The sequence below is a fragment of the Barbatula barbatula genome, assembly GCF_947034865.1.
Source record: "Barbatula barbatula genome assembly, chromosome: 25".
NCBI classification, from domain to species: Eukaryota; Metazoa; Chordata; class Actinopteri; order Cypriniformes; family Nemacheilidae; genus Barbatula; species Barbatula barbatula.
Genome location: NC_136788.1, coordinates 13,095,869 through 13,111,431, shown reverse-complemented (window position 1 = coordinate 13,111,431; position 15,563 = coordinate 13,095,869). Strand labels below are relative to the sequence as shown.

The 15,563-nt window shown below is 36.8% G+C and overlaps 3 protein-coding genes across 3 annotated transcripts; 2 read left to right on the top strand and 1 right to left on the bottom strand.

The window, feature by feature from the left end:
- The first annotated feature begins 249 nt into the window (after positions 1-249).
- On the top strand, positions 250-9,359 carry LOC306890410 (uncharacterized protein). Its single transcript, XM_079450109.1, has 14 exons — positions 250-346; positions 591-723; positions 2,064-2,199; positions 2,293-2,494; positions 3,212-3,271; positions 3,992-4,156; positions 6,346-6,430; positions 6,846-6,970; positions 7,094-7,155; positions 7,235-7,301; positions 7,492-7,576; positions 7,713-7,788; positions 7,859-7,927; positions 8,900-9,359. Exons 2-14 carry the CDS (start codon positions 601-603, stop codon positions 9,013-9,015), a joined length of 1,371 nt encoding a protein of 456 aa, XP_079306235.1. The 5' UTR covers positions 250-346; positions 591-600; the 3' UTR covers positions 9,016-9,359.
- On the bottom strand, positions 9,274-11,295 carry LOC306890411 (olfactomedin-like). Its single transcript, XM_079450110.1, has 5 exons — positions 11,169-11,295; positions 10,911-11,069; positions 10,556-10,765; positions 10,338-10,470; positions 9,274-10,230 (listed from the first exon to the last, which is right to left on the bottom strand). The coding sequence occupies exons 1-5, from the start codon at positions 11,217-11,219 to the stop codon at positions 9,419-9,421; spliced, it is 1,365 nt and encodes a 454-aa protein (XP_079306236.1). The 5' UTR covers positions 11,220-11,295; the 3' UTR covers positions 9,274-9,418.
- Positions 11,296-12,909: 1,614 nt separating this feature from the next.
- Positions 12,910-15,225, top strand: LOC306890408 (olfactomedin-4-like). The gene is made up of 5 exons (XM_079450106.1): positions 12,910-13,033; positions 13,227-13,349; positions 13,503-13,721; positions 14,111-14,264; positions 14,345-15,225. Exons 1-5 carry the CDS (start codon positions 12,977-12,979, stop codon positions 15,172-15,174), a joined length of 1,383 nt encoding a protein of 460 aa, XP_079306232.1. The 5' UTR covers positions 12,910-12,976; the 3' UTR covers positions 15,175-15,225.
- The last annotated feature ends 338 nt before the right edge of the window (positions 15,226-15,563 follow it).

The window sequence follows — 15,563 nt, the reverse complement described above, 5'->3', positions numbered from 1 at the left end:
GTTTGTAGACTTGGGGAAAGGCAAATCGCACCCTTGGCCAATCCAATCACTAGTTTTTGGCAACAATCTTCATAAAGAATACTAACATTATACTCACAATAAACATCGTTTCCCCTTTATTTTTTAAACAGTGCTTTTCGCAATCATATCATTCTGTCGAGAAAATCTACGTTCAATAGAAATGCAGAGAGTAAAATCGTTTTGGTGGACTTCAAATCCCATAAGACACTGCGCCTGATTTCCGTTTCTACGGTTACCATAGCTACACCCGCCGTTCAAAAAACCGTACACAAACGCTGCTTGCGAAGGAAGGCGGCTGTCAACGGTTTTCAAGCAGGCATTGTAGGTATTTAACTCAATATTAACGTTCAAAGTGATTAAAACGTTTAAGTAGGTACACAAACACAAAAAGAAAGAAAAATTGATGCCTGCCTATTGGTTTAATCTGCATACCAACTGGTTATACTCCGGCCTGAGCGTATTAAGGTTTTTAGCACGAGGCAAACCTGTGCTCTCAATAAGAATATAAGAATGATTTCTAACGCAATCCTTCATATTAATCATGTTGTGTATGTGGACTGTATTTTCAGTTGACGAACGATGGCGGGATGTGTGGTTCGCCTTCACGCGGTGTCCTTTGGGAATGATTTAAGCGTTCAGCCCATCATAATCAACTTCCGCCAGCTCTTCCAAACCCGAGATGCTCCTGCGATCCTGCCCATGGTTCATTCACCATTATTTCCCTCTATATAATAATATAATAAAGATTTATTTAATATCACATAGAAGAGCGTCACTAAAACATAAGCATGCTTCAATATATCATGTTGACGGTTTCAGCAGCAACATCATAAACAAACGTTATGTGGCCCAAATCGTATTTCCGGTAGAGTTCTGCAAAGAATGAATAAGGTTTAATTGTACTTTATTACTGTTTAATTAGAAGTTAGACTCAACCGTGAGATGAAATACAATTCTGTTGCTTATATAAATACCTTCAAATAACGTTTGAAGGTATTTATTTGAAGGAAAAGCTCACAAAAATATGAAAAACGTCTCTTAATGTACTCACCCTTATGCCATGTGTAGATGATTTCCTTTCTTCAGTTGAACACTACCAAAGTTAGCCTATATTCAATAATATCATTATAAATAATATACAATTTAAATATAAATTATGATACAATTTCTGTAAACTGTTCCTTAAGAGTTCCGGATATATATAACTGGGCATTTTAAGTTAAATGTACTGCAATGGAATGTGTGTACATCAGCTTCTTTAGATTACTTTTTTGCACTTGGTATGCAGTGGCAAGTGCCCAACTGTAGTTAATTCTTATTTTAGGGCCTGTAATGTGGGATGAGATGGGGAAGATTCTAAGCAAAACAAACATTGCTGCAGATAATGTAAACATCCCAAGCCATTTGCTGTCTGTTCCCTTGCTCTCATATCTTTGGGTGCTGCTTTTTTTCCTTTGTAAATGACAAATAACTGTCAACTTTGCTGTAGTTAATCTGAAATCATTAAAGAATGCTATGACTGAAGGGCTTAAGCAATAATATATAAAACAAAAGTTTATAATGCTCCCTAAATGTGCGAAATTGCCCCGCACACCCGTGCACTTCCACTCACTAGTTCATTTTCCTATATTTCCATCTCACTCAATTTTATTATCTTGCTTGCTTTCTCCTCATTGATGTTTATTGATTGTTGAAAAGCGTATTGCACATCCTTTTAACATATTAACTCTGTGCTTTTAAAATATGTCTTGCCTTTTATTGCTCTCCCCCTCTTATTCCACGAAATATGTAATTGTAGGGGATGTGTGATGGTAAATGTACGTCAGGTTTCAACTTCCCGTTCTATTTATCCAGGAACTCCCTGTCTTAAATTTTAAATGGATTTCTTTCCACTGCTGCCTAGCCAGGGCGGTATACATAAACGATAGTATTAGGGGGATGGGAGCCTTACTATAACTTGTGTTTTATGCTTCATACATGATACATGTATGCATGATAGCTCCAAATTTGTTTGTTTAGAGATGTTTCTCTTCGTCTTGAAGATAAAAAACGAAGATGTTTTCCGGAGTGTGGTGGCTTTGCTGGACACATCTCTGCCTGATATTGGGCCCAGGGATATCCACGAAACAGTACATTGGCATGGGATACACACCCTTATTTTGGCACGGGACCATGCAGGTACATCATGCCCCCTATTCAGGCAATATACCATAATTTTGCACTAATGCTGACCCAAGGCTTTGTTTTGCTGTATCGTGATGTCTCTCTAAGATGTTTTGGCTGAGTATAGTGGTGGAAAAAAATCCTGGACAAAAGGGAGATCTTTGTGGCCAACATCCTGTACAACTACAGAGATAGCAGATTCCATACATAACCTGCTCACTGGCCTGTACAGTGATTCTGAAGACAGCCAAACTGAAGAAAATTCAAAGGAGAGTTTAGAGAAATCCTCAGCAGAAAACAGAGAAAACAGGTATCATAAAAAATATTTTCATTTTGTTCCGCAAACACTTAACATACCAACAAATTAAAAGATACAAAATATTTAAAGCGGTCATATGGCTTGACTACGTTTTTTTCTGTGTCTTTGGTGTATTATAAGTTGCCCATGCATGTATTAAAATTGGAAAACTTAAAGTGTCGGAAAACAAAAGATGCATTCTATCTAAAAGCGAATGCTCACCCAGACCTGTCAAAAACGCCTCGTGTAACCACACCCCCACAAATCTACGTCAGTTCGTGGTATTATTTGACTAAGACCGCCGTATACGCACTTAAAGTGGGCATACATATCAGTACAATTGCTTTGAAACCTGATGTTCCACATATGGTAAAGTCGTTTCATTTACGTCACACGCTTGCAGTATTCGACCAATAACTACCCACTGGTAAACTGGCCAATCATAGCACGCCTTGCTTTTCAGAGTGATAAGCTTTGTAAAAACATCAATTGTTTTAAATCTTTATAAATGTGGTTGTTCTTTTGAACACAAAGAAAGATATTTGGAAAAATGTTAGCCACTCACATTTCTGGGACATTATTGACTATATCAGAACAAAGAAATGCATACAGGTTTGAGGGTGAGTAAATGATGACAGATTTTACATTTTTGGTTGGAGTATCCCTTCATTTCAACCCACATAAAGAAAAAAACTCTGCAAGTAACTTTCAATTTTATACTCCAAACAGAGATGGAGATACAGAGGTAGTGGAGAGGGATTGGACAGTCGGGAACGAAGATATAGAGGGGTAGGTTTGAAAATCTGTAACCGAGTTAATACATAAAAACACAAGCCAACACATTCTCACTGAAGTAATGTTATCCCATTTCATCTGTAATCTGAAATATTGGTATGGTATGACCCTGATGGGAGATCTGATATAAGTGGAAATCCATATCATGGATATGACTTGTATGATTAAGTCTGTCAGAGATAATCTATTTGGATCACAATAAACCAGAAAGTCAATTAGGTACATTTGTGAGAATGAATATTTTATTAAAAGAAAAGGCTGAATCATAAAGCCGTCATCACTGGAGACATGGATATGGGTAGGTTCGCCACTAATGGGATCATTTTATATCGGCTTGAGACCATTTAAACATCTTTTGCATTGTATTTTGCACAGGGTTTTGATTGTTAATGAGGGGAAATTAGACAGGAGTCTGCAAATATCTATTTAATAGAGATTCATTGGTTTTCTACCCTGACACTAGGTTATGTTTTCTCAGGATTCCTGTTAAGCTCTACCCCTCCACCCCATAAGCAGACGTACAGACATCAACCTGACCTTATTACGGTCAATTACAATGACTGTGACAATGCTAGGGCATGGTTGCTGTTGCAACTTAGCTATATTTAAAAATCATAATTTTAAGGCCTAGTGGTTCCTGATTTCTTGCTCCTCTCTCTCAGTGTATTAAAAAGTATACAGTACATGCACAAGGGTGTTCTCTGTTCTTCGTAGGTGGTCTTGGGATCAGTTCCATGGAGGGCTACAGGAGTTTGTGGAAGAAGTCAGGAATAGGAGAGAGAGAAGGAAATTGGAAGGGGAGGAAAAAGAGATGCCATCATCTGCTATAGGACCTGAATCTCTGATCGTGGCTGCAGCTTGCTATGACTTCAAGACACTGTGAGCATGCACTAAGTATGCAACTAGGCTGATTCAATCACACAGCTTGGAAGAGACATTTAATACTATTTTATGAAACAGAACACTAATAGTTTAAAAGAAAGATACTTTTCCTCTCCATGTATCAAATAGTATCATCTTAGGATGTTTAAGGGATAGTTCACCCAAAAATGAAAATTCTGTAATCATTTACTCACCCGTTTATCATCTCAAACCTGTTTAAATTAATGTGTTAACACAAAGGAAGATATTTGGAAGAATGTTAGTTACCAAACAGATCTTATCCCCCATTGACTAAGTCAAGGGGGGGTGAGATCTATTTGGTAAATGTATACAGGTTTGGAACAACCTGAGGGTGTGAAAATTATGACAGGAATTGAATTTTTGGGTAAACTGTCCCTTTAATATGGCAGATACTATACGACTCGTATGGTCAAGTCTGTGGTCTTTTTCTATCCACTTTGTTTATGAATTTTGTCTTCTTCACTTTAAAGATTCCTTTACATACGTTGATGCTAAATCATTTTGTTTTTGAGACCCAAAACAGACAAACTCACTGTGCTCCTTGTAGCCTCAGTCAGTACTTTGGCACTCGAGTGGATTTCATCCAGGATTTCAAAAAAGACCTTATTTATATCATCAAACTGAAACAAGCCTTGTCATTATAACATCCCGCTGAAGGCTGTTGCTCCACCCTTACTCTATTTCTAGTACAGGGGGAGCTGGAGACCAGAGAATCCTGCCCTGCCCTTCTGGCCATGGTCTATTATTACCAGTCAATGAGAGACTATGGTTTCCTCTCTCTCTTTCACTTCATAGTTGTGCCAATGACTTCCACATGGCCTGTGGTTTAGTTTAAACCTTACATGTTAGCCATACACACACACCCGTAGTATAACATGGAAACTGACATTGTGACAGTAAATGGGTTGTTTCTTTAAATTCTTTAAATTAAAAAACAGTGGAGCCCTAGGAGGCAAATAGATTAAGGAATATTAATGGTGATTCTGTCTGTGAAAACCAGGCTCAAGTATTATAATTTATTAATTTATTAATCAAATTTATATTTCAACCATTCATTTCACTTAGATTTAAAATTTTGACATGACCATACTCATTCAATATTAAAGATATGAAGGTTATATTTTCACACAATGTTCATCACATTATGTAGAATTATTTTTTGTAGAAAAGGTAAATCACAAAAAAATAAAGCTGCATAAACTTGCAATGTTTATTAAAGCTGCAATCTGTGGCTTTTTTGGGTTAAAAATGAACAAATCACTTATTTAGCAAGTACTTAAAAATGGTCAGGTACAGTTTTGCAGTAAATGTTTCAAACTGAATTAATGGTATTGAGGCAAAAGGGGAAAAGCTTATAGTCTTATAAAAAAATACAAAATATTTTAAGGTGGTTATATTTTTCATTTTTTATGCATTTGGCATACGGATTGTAAACTTTTCCCAACTTTAAAATGAATCCAAATCTACGTTTCTGTGCCAGACTGTTCCTTTCATCTATATTTCTATCATCTAAATGTGTTCAGTTTTCTTTAAGTTTTTTCAAGTTATAGAAAACATACATGGATTACACACAATCCTCAGCAACTTTGCATTTAAAGTACATGTGTTTCCTGGAAAAGAATTGTGGATGTTGCTAGCACCAAAGATGAGCTACAGAAACACACTATAATGTAAAACATAATGGACTACATAAAACATTAAGAGCTCACATACAGAATAAAACAATGAACACAGCTAATGTTCTGTAAGTGTTTATGTAATAAGAAAAACAGCAGGAGTCGGTATAATGAAGACAATGACAAGGAGATCTCTTAAAGGAACAGTAACCCCCCCCCCAAAATGAGCACAGAGAGGTATTTGGAATGCTTGTAACCAAACAGTTTGTGGCCAGCATTGACTACCATGGTAGGAGAAACTAAAAAAACTTGATGAACACAAGATATTTTGAAGAATGTAGGAAAGCAAACAGTTCTGGGGCACTTTTGACTACCATTGTCATTTTACCTACTATAGTCAATGGTGGCCAAGAACTGTTACAAGCATTCTTCCAAAAATCTTTCTCTGTGTTCATCAGAACAAAGAAATGCATACAGACTCTATGGTGAGTAAATGATGACAGAACTTTCCCTTTAAGAGGACTGTTGTTTCTCTCTTTCTGATTATAGGTCTACAGACAGAGTGCTTCAACTTTCTCTTCTGGCTGTTAGGAAACGCTTCTGGAATCTAGGCATTGGCAGCTTCATCGTGATGGTAAACACACATAAAGCTTTCCTCTGTCTGCACATTTTTAGGCAAATGTCCCTATGAGTGAGTCACTAATACTTCCATATTCTGATTTGAATATTGTGAGAATAGTATTGTGTAGCTATGGTTTTATTTTACGGGGTACTCGCCCTCAGTCACCATTCACTTTTAATGTATAAAACATTTTTTCTTAAAACTTAATGTGTTCCACTTAGAAAATATAACATGAGAGCCAGTAAATTGCAAAAGAAATTCTTTTTTGTAGAAACTATTCCTTTAATAATATGGCACTACCCTCTATTGTTTGCATGCAGTACTGCAGTTTGATTTCTAAACAAATACATTTTTCTCAGAGTATATTTGAGCTTATGCTTATTTATACAATTTGTGGGTATGTGATTGTGTAATTGACTTTCTTCAGCTTTTAAAGCATCAATGTGTGGTTGGAAAATATGACACACTTGTTGTCCACACTAGCAGCAATGCAGTAGGTTTCTTCAAACAGCACGAGTTCACCGACGACATCGTCCTCAACGAAAAGTTCAAGTAACAATACAGTGCTGTCGCACAGATGTTTTCATTTTAATCTACATTTACTCCCCATTACGATGCTGTGTGATCCATGCGGGGAATTAGATAAAATCGCTAATGTAATGCTTCATTAAACAGTGAGCTGAAAGAAGATTGGATCAACAGTATAATCATGAGCTACCTGCCACCATTTACAACAGGTGAGACGGCCACACGCACGTAATACACACGTTTATTTACTAATCGCTTAATATATTCGTTATGCACTTTCCACGGCAGATTTAGAGATGAGAAATCCTACTTACTCCCCAACATTTGAAGAGCTGGAGAAGGATCTTGATGTAGTGTGAGTTAAGCCTCACATACTTACCAAGGTTTTGTCAAACTCACATGATGCCATATTAAGGATGGTGGTTACTAGCGTGTTGCTATGCTGCCTTGAGTTACCCTAACAATAGTCTTGGCAAGCATCACTAATCAGTAAAATGGAGTTGTATTATGTACAAGCGCTCTTTTTCTATTTTTGTTTGGATTAGACGGAAGCAAGCTCTCTCTGTCTATCAGCGACAGATGATTTGTGTGACCAGACTGATCAAAGAGGTCAAGATCTTGCACACGCAGGTGATATTAGATTTTACATAACACGCAACGGTCTTTTTAAGTCAGTGATGATTTAAATGCATTATAAACACAGATCCTCAGTATTAATTTAGCGTGCTTGTTGTGTGTATGTGTTTGGGGGCTTCTTGCTTTTTAGCTTTACAATCAACGTGAAGAAGTGAGATGCCTTAATTCCAAGCTAGAGTATGAAAGACGAGCTCGACGTAAAATTGGTTGGTTCACCTTCATTCATTTTAATTGACGACGGGTTCAATGTTTTCATTTTCGTGTTCAATTCTCCAGAGCACAAGTTCTTGTTGTACAAGCTAAAAAACGCAGAACAACTTTTAGACAACATTGTGTCGGAATCAGGTGAGTTTTTGTTTATCAAATACTGTAAGGAGGTGTTTTAAAGTACCATGTGATGGACCGAGTGCAGAAATGCTCATAAGATTCTTTACTTGTCAGACAGACTCAGCGACCATGAATTTCCTTCAAAGCACCTGACTAATAGCAGGCTGAGTCTGACCTTTGCTCACTATCCCAGTTATAAAAGCTTTTTGTCTTCTAGCTCGGACTCACAGAGCCAGCCAGCTGAGTTATTATAATGAGTCATATGAGTCACGCCAGTTCTGCCTCAACAGAGGCACCAAAGCGCATAAGATCTATACCGTCTATAAAAACAGGAGCCAAGAGAGGTGTTATAATGAGTGCACTAAATTTACTGTTCAAAGAGGTTCACCTAACTACTTGCTCCAGTCAAACTAAGCTGACATTTATTAAAGCAGTCAGCTATGTTACAATTATTTTACTATTGTTAATTTTATTCATTTTATTTTTATTTGTTAATGGCTTACGTGGTCAAACCAATATTTGTGCTTATACAGTAAGCTATTGTATTACATGGATTATCCACTTAGATTTTATTATGCATGTTTAATAATTATCGGGCTGTCAAATGATTGATCGTGATTAATCGCATGTTGAATAAAAGTTTGTGTTTACATTATATATGTCAATGTACTGTGCATATTAATGCTGTATTTATAAACACATACATGCATGCATTTAAGTAAATCCAACATTTATAAATACTTTAAATTGTTGCTAAATATAAAAAAATACAGGTAAATGTTTCCCAAATATTTATTCATGTATGTGTATGTGTTTCTCTTTATAAATACAAAAAACTAAATAATCACAGAACTCAGACATAAATGATGTAAACACAAACATTAATTCTAGATGCGATTAATCGTTTGACAGCCCTGATAATTATTGAACGTTATTGCCGAGCCGAGAATGGCATGTGAACAGATGGTGTGTTGTCTATGTGCTTTCCAGATGTTCAGGAAATTGTTAACCAGGAGGATTCAAGTCCAGGTGAACCACAACAAGAAGAGCAGTCAGAGGAATTATCTATCCAAACACCAGAGGGCGCTGGATACGGGACGCTGTAAATAAATCTGCTATATTTCACTCAAAAAATGCCCTTGTGATGATAAACATAGCATTTCATGTACATTTATTTGTTTATTAACTTTTAGAAAAGTAGATTTAGTAATGTTTCAAATTGGTTTTAGAAGTCTAAACTGGTTAAATACGTCTAATATTGAATTATATTAAGAATGATATATTTTCAACTTGGAGTTTGCATAAAGTGTTAGCAAACATGAATTTATTTGTTGATTGTTGATTCTCCAAGTTGCGTTTTGTGATTTTCACTGTTAACACACAGTTTTGAAAGCCATTCTTTTATTTGTCTGATAAAAACCTTTCCAGAAATAAACCGGTTTACATTTGAAACAACACGCTTTATCACACATAAGCAGTTTTTATTGAGCATCTGCGTATAAAAAGCTCTCAGAAAAAGGTGTCATATGCTAAAAGATAGGCATCATTATACAGGTAGAGTTTCTGGTCGGCAGGGTTGTAGTTCAGGTTGGCTATTCCCGCTGCGACTTTCTCAAAAGGCACAGAAAGAGTGTTGATCTCCTGACCAGTGACTGTGTCGAAGGCATAGAAGACTTCCTCTTGGTAAGTATTAACATAGCGTGTGGCATACAAGACCCCACACACCATAAAAGTGCTCGTGACAGACCTCTTAAACAGATGTGTCTTCCAGGTATGTGTGATGTTGAGCTCCACCGGGTCTAAACGACTCAACACGATGTTGCCGTGGTTCTCCTCTGTGCCGTATATCACCCACACAGCGTCTTGATCCGCTTCCAGATCGATGTCTGTCCAATCACGACAGCCGTAGTAGCAGAACGGAAACTTGTTGTCGATGCCGGCACCATCGAGATTTATACGCTTGGTCGTCTTAGTTGTGATATTAAAGCTGCAAATCTCAGCTTTGCTGTAGCATTGGTAAAACACAGTGTTGTCGTACAATATAGTTCCAGAGCCCTGGACGGCGTTCTTGTCGCTGTGCGATGGTGCAATCGGTTCGTCTTTGTAGTTTTTGTTGCCTATGAAATCTTCATACGATTTGTAAATTCGGATTGTGTTGCCATGCTTGTTTCCATTGACAAGACAATGCTCCCAGTAGAGCAGCTCGCTGTTTAATTTAGCATCTTGCCCCCAAGCACCAGATATATATGACTTACTGAAGGAATTGAGCTTTGTGACAATTGGAGAGCTTATGTTGGTCATGATACGCTGATGACAAGAGCCTGCAGGTGACACGGTGTTTTAAAGTCATGAACTGGTTCGATTAATCTCAGTATGTTCTCATAACAGGATTGCATTTTCTTTCAAAGAAAGTCAGAAATATACTTACTGCGAAAATCATTCGATATGGTTCGACTGGTCTGCACACGATTGTTCAGATTGCGTAACCTCTTCTTCGTGGTCTCAATGTTGAAGGTGTCGTCTTTGTACATCTTTTCGACGTCGCTCTTTACTTGACTCAGCTGAGAAGAAAACAGACATTTTGTTTCTTAAAGCTTTATCACATGCACCATTTCTTTTAATTCAAGTTCCACTTCTGCAATCTACCTCGTCTAACAAGTTTTGGGCTTCTTTGGGGTTGTGCATGTGCGTTTCTCTGATGGCATGATGGATTTTTTGGAGTTCTTGGTTCAGCTGTCGCAGGTGAAGTGCGTTGTACAGTCCACTTGTTTGAAGGTACTCAAATCTCTTGATACGGGCTGTGAAGTTTTTAAGAGTGGCTTTCATCCTCGGCAGTTCTACATTTTGAATCGAGACCTGGAAATCACCACAAAGTTGTGTATTTTTACAGATAGATAGATAGATAGATAGAGAGAGAGACAGACAGACAGACAGACAGACAGACAGACAGACAGACAGACAGACAGACAGACAGACAGACAGATAAATAAAATGAGTTAACCTTGTTGTGAAACTCATCCAGGTTGTTCTCACAGGTCTGAACCTGTGTTGTGACGTCTAGGAAGCGTGCAGCGGGGAATGTCCAGATAGAGCTGTTTATTTTACACACGCAGGAATCATTTTTCAGTTGACCTGGAAATTCCTGAGCCTGACCAGTCACCTTAGTGAACACAATCCCACACATTTAGACTGAATCATACATCATTTAGTGAATCAGTAGTACAAATCTGTGCGCCAGGACACAAAAATAAAAACTTACAATGATTGTGAGGAGCAGCATATACAGGAACATGATCACCAAATGAACCATGAAACTAAAAGACGTGCTTTAAACGTGCATAAAAACCACAAAGATGTTGCAACGTCAGATACTGTATGCAAATTCCTGCTTTTTGACTTGTTAGGAGGATGTGAAAATTGCACTAATGTGGCATTTTTAAACATTGAGGTATTCCTTATTCAGTTGAGAAATGAAGGAAAGTTTAAAGCCAGCAAACGTTTACAACCTCAGGTTGTGAACATGTTTATTATAGCACAACTAAAATGTTCCTCATATGAGGAAAACTGCAACCAAATAATTTAAAATAAATGTTTACTGTATATATAATGTTTCAAGGTGTATCATTGATTTAAGCATCAACATGATATTGAAATTATACTTCACAACTTACATTCACTGATTTTTTTTACCAACCAAAATAGTTGTTTTACTTCAAATTGTTCTGCTCTGAAGACTGTATTAGCTGTCTACTGTATTTAAAAAAATATTGGACAAATAACACTGTCAAAAATCCACTTAAAGTTTAAAAGAGTCCTTGAATTTTTAAGTTAAATCAAATGAGCTTTTAAAACATATTGAACTGGGTTAAAACATCTAGTTGTATTTTAAAACTCATTTTTAAAGTCAATTGAATATAATATAAGTTCAATTGACCCATGAAGCTAATATGGGTTTTTTACAGTGAAGGGGAAGTTAGAGACACGTTGATTTCAGGATTTCAGCAAATCTAGTCAATTTGTTCACAAGGGAGTTACATTATAGAGGAAACATAAAAATGTCTTAATTTTACATTCATTTCTCCTTTTTTTCTCATGTTAGCAGAATTCAGTTTGTTTCACAAGCATTAAAGACAAATACAAAAACGAATATTACTATTAATATTAATATACTACGAATATTAAGTCAATTTACTGCAGTAACAGTCAAGCTAAAAAGGTGTAACTGTAAACTGCCCTGACAGCACACTTAAAAATAAAGATGATGCAAAAGGTTATTCAAAGCAATGGCAAATAACATTTTCGTCCCTAAAAAACAATCACGGTTAACAATTACCCCAAAAAATATTCTATGGCATTGTGTCAAAATTGTGTGCCAAATGTATACCGAGCATGCATTTAATACACACCCAATACACGCAGCAAAACCTTTAACTTAAAGAAACATCAATATGATTTGATGTGAGAAGTGTACTTTAGTAAAATTGAGCATTTTTTCTAAGATCAATGGACAGGGATTAAAAAGGTTTTTAAAGGAGAGGATTATCAATAAAAAAATCACAACTACTGTATATACACGTAACACTAAAAATTCCAATGAAATGAAGAGGTCTTCGAAATTGTAGAAGCAATTTCAATGACCAATTTGATTAGTGAATATCGATCAATATTTCGAAAGATTACTAAATGATATCAAACATTTCTCATCAAATTGACCCAAATACAGTTTACCTCTATACAGTCACCATTCATTTTATGTCTCTACGTGCACTTAATGCATTTTAACAATCGTTTCATTTGATTCCTTTTTTATTTCTCCCAAGAATGATACTTAAATGAAACACAACTGAGAACTCTATCAAGTCAACAAGACAAAAAGCATAACCAATACATGGGAAGTCAAAATTCACAGATGAGCCAACTCCAGTAGTTAACCACCTCCTGAAGGCTCAGATGAACTTCTTCAATCTGATCTAATTTCCTCATGTCAGCAGAAACGACTGTCTAGTTAAAATCTCTGACACACAAAGTTCATTTTTCTCGAGGACTCAAACTATTCCGATCGCAGACATGAGTCAGTCCAATTTATTCATTGTGATGTCTATCATTGCTGTAATTTCATCCCAGGTAAAAAAATAACTGTACCTTATGTAAAAAAAGTATGTTTATTTGCAGTATTATTGTGTAAAGTTCAACTAAATACGTTACAGTGCGTATCTATTGCTTTATAATGGAAATCACCTTATAACATTTTCAAGATGTGCTTGTTTGTTTTATTATTCAGTTAATTAAACACGTTGTCGTTTTTTGGTTATCACAGCCTGTAAGAGGAAAAGACTGTGTGTGCGAGTTACAAAATTCTGAGTCTGCTTTTCCCGAGAGCAAACTCAGCAGAGTAGAAATCACTGCGTTGGAATGTATACGAAACATCAGTTCAGAAAAGGTAACAAGTATCTGATGTTCATCCTTGAACGCCAGTCTTCTATCATAGCTATTTTGGCCAAACGTTATAACAAATATGTGGAGTTTGCTGTATGCACACTAAAAGAATTAAAGATTGTAGTCTTAACTGTTTTCTTTGTGATGCTGTGTGCAGATGACAGAGGTGGACAGGCTTGTGCTGGGTCTCCAACACCGTCTCCAACAACTGAATGAAAATGTGTCCATGCTGGAAAAAGAAGACAATGGAAATCTGTACGGCGCCGTGTCTCTGCGCATCATTCAGTTAGAGTTAGCCGAGATTCAGGATCTTCTGGACAAGCTCGGCACAACCAACACCAATAACCAGCAGCTAAGCACAGAGATGGCAGATCAGGTGACTTCACAATATATTTCCTCAACTTTTTGCAGTTAGTTTGTCACATATTTCTCAATGTAAAGTCTGATAAAGAATCCAACACAATTTCATGCCCATTTGTAACAATTTTCAGTTAAAGTTCAGTTATGTTTACAATCTTTTACAAATCGCTTTAAAACATGAATTGTATAAACTATTACGTATGATACAATAACCTCTATATCTATGAAGAGAGTAGAAGAAGACGTAATAACTTTTCTTTCTCTTTCAATAAATGAATGAGCTCAACAGAAATGCTTGTTCGAGGTTATACACCAAACATTCGGCCATTATTCATTCCAGTTCATTCTTTTCATTTTTTTTCAAAATTAATTTCAATATTATTCAATATCAACACATTTTCAAAGCTCCGCGATATGAAATACACGATAGCAGAGCTGGAGAACTTCGATCACACAATGGTGGTATTGAAAGATCAGGAGAATCAGCGTATCAAGAGGCACTTGAAACTGTGCGAGGAGGAGCTCAATGCTACATCACCACCCCCTACACCTACCATGGGTATTGTACATTTCTATTTATTTAGCTAAAGCTAACAAGTTCAAGTACTGTATTAAACTTCTACTCTTCTCTCTCTCAAGGCAACTGCGGTCTTGGTCAGATGGTCAATGTGTCTGGAGCTAAAACCTATTCACTCACGGTATACGGAACCTCTTACTCATTTGGCGCTTGGGGCAGGGATGCGAATCCAGTTCCAGGAGACGAGAACAAGTACTGGCTGGTTGTGCTGTCCAGTAGTAATGTGTTCGGCCACTTTGTTCGCCAATACAACAGTTTGAGTACCATTTTATTAGGCATAGGACCTACAGATACACACATATCAAGCTCCAACCCCACAACTAACACGATTCAGGGCCCAAACATGGTCATGTATGAAAATGCCCTTTACTATAACTGTTACAACACGCTGAATGTCTGTAAGTTTAATATGACGACTCGCACTGTTACTAATGTGGCTCTGCCTAATGATGCAGGTTTCAACAACAAGTTTCCGTTTGCACATCTTGCTTCAGCATACAGTCATACAGATATGGATTTTGCCGCCGATGAATCTGGCGTATATGTTATCTATGCAACAACAAGCAACTTTGGAAATGTAGTAATCAGTAAAGTTGAGACTAGCACGCCACCTGTGCTGAGTCAAACCTGGTCAACAACTCTGCACAAAAAGACAGTCACGAACACTTTTATGGTGTGCGGCGTACTGTACGCCACCCGTTACTTAGATAAAGACACAGAGGAGATCTTTTATTCGTTTGACACCAAAACCAACACAGAGCGCTACGATTGGAGAATTCACATCAAGAAGTTGCAGACAAATATAAAATTTCTGAATTATGACCCCAGAGATCATCTGCTGTATGTGTACAGCGATGCCTACATTCTTACATATGAAATCATGTTTCGGTAAATTTTGAATGAAGTTGGTATAAAAATAAAAGTTGGAGAAGATGAACTTAAATGTTGGTGATTTGGGCGTTATTCAAAATGACACCATCACCTAAACACAGTCGGGGGCTTCCTGATATATACTGTACTCACACTGCCCTCTGTTGTTTGTATGCAATACTGCCACTACACTTATGTTGTGACAAAGGAACTACACTTATAAGGTAAAAAATAAAATCATTTAAATGTAGGCCTATTTCACAACCAATCCAGCGATTTTGATTCTTAATGGCCTATCGATTTCCCTGACCATGCAAGTGTATGTTATAATGGTAAATAGCCTATCCAAAGGCCTAGTGATATATTTATTTCCAAATATTATTTCAATTCTGCTTACCTGAAAATGTGCTC

Bases quoted from the DNA above. Each gene is read 5' to 3' on its own strand.
- LOC306890410 (XM_079450109.1), top strand. From the start codon at position 601: ATGGCGGGATGTGTGGTTCGCCTTCACGCGGTGTCCTTTGGGAATGAT. The intron at 724-2,063 runs GTTCATTCACCA...TTCGTCTTGAAG, and splicing joins CTCCTGCGATCCTGCCCATG to ATAAAAAACGAAGATGTTTT. The intron at 2,495-3,211 runs GTATCATAAAAA...TACTCCAAACAG, and splicing joins GCAGAAAACAGAGAAAACAG to AGATGGAGATACAGAGGTAG.
- LOC306890411 (XM_079450110.1), bottom strand. From the start codon at position 11,219: ATGGTTCATTTGGTGATCATGTTCCTGTATATGCTGCTCCTCACAATC. The intron at 10,766-10,910 runs GTTAACTCATTT...GGTGATTTCCAG, and splicing joins TGGATGAGTTTCACAACAAG to GTCTCGATTCAAAATGTAGA. The intron at 10,471-10,555 runs GTAGATTGCAGA...TTTTCTTCTCAG, and splicing joins CCCAAAACTTGTTAGACGAG to CTGAGTCAAGTAAAGAGCGA.
- LOC306890408 (XM_079450106.1), top strand. From the start codon at position 12,977: ATGAGTCAGTCCAATTTATTCATTGTGATGTCTATCATTGCTGTAATT. The intron at 13,350-13,502 runs GTAACAAGTATC...TGCTGTGTGCAG, and splicing joins GAAACATCAGTTCAGAAAAG to ATGACAGAGGTGGACAGGCT. The intron at 14,265-14,344 runs GTATTGTACATT...CTCTCTCTCAAG, and splicing joins ACCCCCTACACCTACCATGG to GCAACTGCGGTCTTGGTCAG.